The sequence below is a fragment of the Rousettus aegyptiacus genome, unplaced genomic scaffold (assembly GCF_014176215.1).
Source record: "Rousettus aegyptiacus isolate mRouAeg1 unplaced genomic scaffold, mRouAeg1.p scaffold_m13_p_9, whole genome shotgun sequence".
In the NCBI taxonomy this organism is placed as follows: Eukaryota; Metazoa; Chordata; class Mammalia; order Chiroptera; family Pteropodidae; genus Rousettus; species Rousettus aegyptiacus.
The window spans coordinates 180,444-186,443 of NW_023416312.1; the positions used below are offsets into that span (position 1 = coordinate 180,444).

Below are 6,000 nucleotides of genomic sequence, written 5' to 3' on the forward strand. Positions count from 1 at the left end.
GTGAATGGGTGTTCAAGTGTGCACTGTACAATCCAGGGAACACTATTTACATTTAGAACTGATCGTTATATTTAAAATTTCTTATACTTACAATACCATATATTTGGAATTTCTGTGGTGTGGCAAGTTTTGACAATGGCTTTCATAGCCCTTTGTAAATTGATTGTCATCTTAAAATTTAGGAGCGTGTGTTAGTCACTGTAGGTCTACTGCTGTAATAAACAAGCTTGCAATTCCAGTGCCCTGACATGATAAAGGTTTGTTTTTCTCCCATGTCACATCCAGTATGGGCTGCAGCAAGCAAGGGCTCTGTACCACACAGTCATTCAAACACCCAGATATTAGAATCTGGTGGCTCCTAAGTCAGTCCCTTGCGACCTTGGAGACCTTCACTGGCTCCTCTGCCTCTGACTGGCAGAGGAGGAGAGAGTGTGAAGAGATGTGTCCGTAACTTGCGAGGGACATCTCTCGCCTTCACCCACACCCCAATGGCCAGAGCTCACTCAGTTGGCCACACCCAACTGCAAGGGAAGCTGGGAAATGTCTCTTCGTGTGCCCAGGTGGAAAAGGTACTGGCGTCTAGGGACAGGCATGAGTCAGTATTGCAAGGCTGATCTCTTTTCTTTATTTTGTTTCTTCTCCAGGAGACTCCTTGGCATCATCACAAAAAAGGATGTCCTGAGACATATGGCCCAGATGGCAAACCAGGACCCTGAATCCATCATGTTTAATTAGAAACAAGATGGCAATAATTTTGAGAAAAACACAACAACTGTGTCATTTTAAAAGAAATAAACAAATGATATGTTATTATCCTAATGAATGATTATGTGCTGGGGGCAGCGGAAACAAAAGCTTTGTTTGAAAGGAAGGGAAGAAAGATGAAACCTTTTTTTAAAAAATACATCGACGAGTAGGCATTTTATAGCTTTAACTCCTTACGAGTTTCAAGCTGTGTTTCTTAATGAGTTTACTAACTGCTGTGGGGGCATGGGGGTGGGCGGAAATGGTGTGGTTTGTACAAGGACATGAAACATGAATGCTGAATCAAGAAATGTTTGCCCTTCTGTTCAAGGCCAATATTTGTGACAATTTGAGTCCAAAAGGCAAAGGAGTATTGGCGCGTCAGTGCCCTTATTTATTGGTCCCTGAAGTTTTGCTGCTGTGTTCCCGAATCAGACTAAAGACATTTGCACTTACTTTGTTGAAAAAGAAAAAGAAATTAAATTTGAACATAGTGAAAACTGTTAAGTATGCCAGTGGGTCCACTCATGACCATCCCATATCTTGCTCCTGTTCTCAGCCTATTATTTTGCTTATCCATCAGTTTCTGAACCAACATCAGCATCACCTGCTATGATGAGTATGAAGGAATCATTTCTCTATGCCAGACTAGCATCTTGGGACTGCCTGGGAAAAAGGGCATTTAGTGCTGTGCTGTGTTTCCTACCTTACAAAAGGGATTCATCCTTATTTTGAGACCATACACGTCCAATCATTGATTTACATCCCCATCGCATTTGCTTTATTTATTGCTGTTCTTGTGCATCCTTAAATATTGATCAGTCCAGCACTTTTTATGGACCATATCCTGTAAGTTGCCAGCTTCTATAAGTGTGCTTTAATTTCCAAATAGTGTACACAAGAGTCAAAACAGGCTACCCAGTGTTACTACTTATTTTTCCTCTCAGATCTTATTAAATACAGCGGCAGAGAGGGCGAGGCATACGAGTTCTCAGTGGGAACTCCTCCAAATGGATTGCAAAAGAAATACTAAATTGATTCTAAATCTGTTCCATTCTCTTCTCTGTAGGATTCAAAACGCCCAGCTTTAATGTATAAGCATGCACGTCCATACCAGCAATCAAAGCAAAGGAGGACAGAGTTAAATTTTAGACAGCCAATTTGAGCATTGGGCATCTTTGTACTGAACTTAATGATACATTTATTCCTTTGGTCAGGACTTCTGTCTTTTCTGCGGGCAGGAATTAAGCCGTGATTTCCAGGTCCACCGTGTGATCTGTGTAAGAGTTATCCCTCGGGCCCTTTCTTTTTAGTCTTTGTTCCTCCCTTTCCACTGTGTTGTCCTCATTCTTCTCCATCTCCTCATTGGATGCTGATGTATCAGGTATGCGTTTGGCTGCAAATCATAGAAAACCCAAGGAACAGTGACGGGCCGAATAGGAATCCTGGGGTTGGCTCTCAAGGCCGTCTCCGTAATATCATCGAGGGGCCACACTCTTTGGTATTTTGCCGCCATCCTTTGTCCTTTGCCTTACTGCCTCATGGTCACAAGATGATTACTGAACTTCCAGGTGTGATGTCTGCTTTCTAAGCAGGGAGAGGAGGGAAAGGCAAGTAACAGGAGCAATGATAACACCCGGAAAGCAGAGCTCTCCCAGAGAGGCCCAGCTTTCATCCATTAACTAGAATTCTGTCACATGGCTCCCCCAGCTGCATGTGCATCTGGGAAGGACTTTGCTTAGCATAGTGTGTGACTCTCTGAGCAAGATTTAGATTCTATTAATAAAGGAGGAGGGATCGGTCCTTGGGAGAGGAGTGTTGTCTGCTCTGTTGGATGCATATTGTGTCCCTGTCATTGTCCTTCCTGTCTTTACTCCTTTCGCTGAACCTCTTTAACTCTCTCTTCGATCCTTATAGTCCTTCGCTCCAGAGCTTTCAATCAGAATCCACCATTTTTTTTTAGCCCTAATAAAAATGGTCATTTTGGATAAAAACCTAGCTACAAGCAGGTTTCTTTGAAAACTTCTAGTTGATGTAAGAAAATATACTAATCTGGTCTCTGGGTTAAAAAAAAAACAAAGTTAGATCATGCTGCCAAACTGTGGAAAATTCATTTCTGTAATTGGCCGCCTCCAAAATAATATCACATAGCCACTTCAGTGTGGCAGTATCGGTCGGCAGTAGAGAACCCAGTGTTTGGTCCTATCATAGAATGAAATTTGTTGTCTCATTTGCAGTACTTACATATTGAGTAGCAGATCCTAGTATTAGCGTTTTCATTGGGATTGCCATGGAACATAGGCAAGAGAAGCTGGGTTCTTCTGGACTTAAAATCCTAAAAAGTCTTCAGGATTGTTTCATGTAGGTCCCCTCCCATTCTCACATGGCCTCCCCAAAGAGTACTAGTCATAGCCTGGATTTAGATAATCCAGGACACCCTTTTAGCTGAACAAGGAGCTTCAAAAGGGAACACAAAACAGTGAACAGATAGCCAAAGGTCAATGACACCACAGAATTTCCTCCTCCTTCAGCTGAGGTCATGGAGGGATGAGGGTATGGTTTACTCTGGGCCGAGGTCACTGAGGTTAGTTGTGTCTTTCTCCCCAGATGCTTAGTGTAGGGACATTTGTGAATTCATGGGAAATAGTCGGGAGCGTTACTTGACTTAAATAACCTAACCATGATTTCCTTTACAAGTTTAACCTTTAATTTGTTGTGGGGTTCAAGCTCTCCTTAACCAAAGGGCAGGTGGGCAGGTTAAGGTCAAGGATGGGGGAGTTTGCATTGGGAACTAACAGAGCCAATTGCCTTTCTTCCCTGGAGCCCTAACTCAGCCATATGGTCCAGTCATCTATTGGCCAAACTCCACAGGGAACATGCTGCCAAGCTTTTTGTCACTCTCTTGTAAAAAGTATGCGGGTCGGGATTCCGAAGGTATTTGCTGTATCCAAATGTAGAATTTCATCCACTTTATCTGGGGATCTGTTGAGCAAGATGAGTAGAACTGGGATATAGAGGTGGAAAAAACCATTTTTCAGAATAATGTTTTCATTTTCCTTTTCCAGAACCAAAGGCTTTAGACATTTGTAGAACTTTCTGGATCCTTTCTGAGTCAATTTTTTAAATGTAAATACATGCATAATGGAAAAGGAATTCTCTAATGAGGCACATCAACTTATTTGTTTTTCTCCCTCTCTGTTACTAAGGAACTGTGTTGTTAAAGGACAGATACCAAATAAAGAGTCTCCTGAAAGTAATGTGTGGATTTCTTGTTTTTCAGCGTATCCCCTGCAGGTGTGTGTGTGTGTGTGTGTGTGTGTGTGTGTGTGTGTGTGTGTATGTGCATGCGTGCACGTGGTTGTTCTAGAAAGAGAACATGCTAGAAGCAAATCAACATTCAGTGTTTGCTTTATTTAGAACAATCTCAAATTTCTCTCTTCAGCCCTTCCCAAAGACCTTACAAAAGAGAAGACAGGTCAGTAGATATAATTTTGGTCCTAATAAGTCACAGAAGGTGAAAAAATTTGAGCAGTTTGTTTCGCTTAGGTGAGAACTGTTTCCTTTAAATGATTAACATGTGCAGATGCTGCTCAGTATTCATCAGATGCTGGGTTGGAAAAGATGAGAAACCCGAGGAGCAGAACTGTTGAATTACGTAACTGTCATAGTATGCCTTAGTTTTAATCTTGTGTGTGCCGTGTTTTATCAGACTCGGCTTGCAATCTTTGCAGTGGTTTACATGAAGGGGGGAGTCTGAATCTAACTTGGGGAACATTAAACAACTCCATTTTCACTGGTGTGGTCATAATGACTAGTTTGCCATCCTCAGCATTCTGGGAATGAGTCTAAGTGTGACTTTTATGACATCTATTTGCATTTGGTGTTGGAACAACCACAAAGCATTGTGTGTGTGTGTGTTTTTTATTGTAACACTTTGTGTAAAGTTGGCACCTTATTAGAAATTAAATCTTTGAACTCTCTTAAAAAAATAAAACAAGTACAGAGTGTTCAGGAAACATGTTGTACATGGAGGAGATACTGATTTCACAGTGTTTTTACCCAGTGGAAGCTCCAGAAACCTAATCCTGGTGACTGCTGAGGTATCTGGAGAAATTAAAGACCCATTCTTAGGGTTGTCTTGCAAGACTGTAACATCGGTTCAGTCAGTTTTAAAATCCCCTGTTCTTAGCCTGGTGGGCATGACCAAGTAAGGATTAGAGGGGGTTTAAATTTCTGAGGATGAGGAGGAACCACTCACCCCAGGCCGTCTGTGTTATCTGTGTGGCCTTCCTGTGTGTGGAGCCTGGCTGGGAATGACAGCTCAGCCAGAGGTGTGACATTCATTTATTCTTTCATCCTTTCTTTAAAAAAAATCTGTAACAAAAACATTTCTCTGTTAAAAGTAGTTTCTTTTCATTTTTTAAATTTCGTTAAATTTATTGCGGTGACATTGGTTGATAAAAGTATATAGGTTTCAAGTGTGCCACCTAAAGTTAAATTTCCTTCTGTCACCGTATATTTGACCCCCTTCACTTTTTCCCATCTCCCTCCGGTCTCCTTTCCCTCTGGTGACCACCAGACATACTGTTGTCCGTGTCTTTGAGTTTTTATTTGTTTGTCTCGTTTATTTGCTGCTTTCTTTTTTCTATCCCACATACAAATGAAATCACGTGGTTCTTATTCTTTTCTACCTTATTCCACTTAGCATGAAACTCTCGTGATCCAACCATGTTGTCGCAGATGGCGTCATTTCATCTTTTCTCATGGCTGCATAATACTTCATTGTAGATATGTGCCACGGCTTCTTTATCCGATCACCCATTGAAGGATGCTTCGGTTGTTCCCATGTGAATAATGCTGCGACGAACATATCTTTTCTTTCAACAGAAAATTATTACTTTGGGAACCACAGGGGTTTGAATTATGCCCTTCCCCACCAGTTTTTTCTATTACAGAAAATTTTCAATATTACAGAAAATTTGAAAAAAAAAATAGCACCAAGAGGCAGTGAGAGGGATCCCCTCCGATTAGGGGAGGGAACCAGTCCCAGGGACAGCTTGGGGAAGATCCATTCTCAGCAGAGGGGCAGCAAGTGCAAATGTCCTGAGGTGGAAACAGGCCCAGCCTGCTGGGGGCCCATTAGGGTGAGTGGCTACAGGATGTGTGGTCCTTGGGGAGGGAGCGGGGCTATTTGAAGGTGATTTTGCTTTTCCTTTTGGAGGGGGGAGGATAGACATAAGCAGATGCTTCAAGGTC

General features: G+C 42.0%; 1 protein-coding gene across 2 annotated transcripts in view; it reads left to right on the forward strand.

Moving 5' to 3' along the window:
* CLCN4 (chloride voltage-gated channel 4) overlaps window positions 1-4,001 on the forward strand; it is a 63,085-nt gene extending 59,084 nt beyond the window's left edge. For both annotated transcript variants that reach the window (XM_016140158.2, XM_036226919.1), the window contains one exon: window positions 645-4,001. In XM_016140158.2, coding sequence (XP_015995644.1) covers window positions 645-735 — 91 coding nt within the window. In that variant the 3' untranslated portion in view covers window positions 736-4,001. The remainder of the gene's footprint in view (window positions 1-644) is intronic.
* Window positions 4,002-6,000: the final 1,999 nt, after the last annotated feature.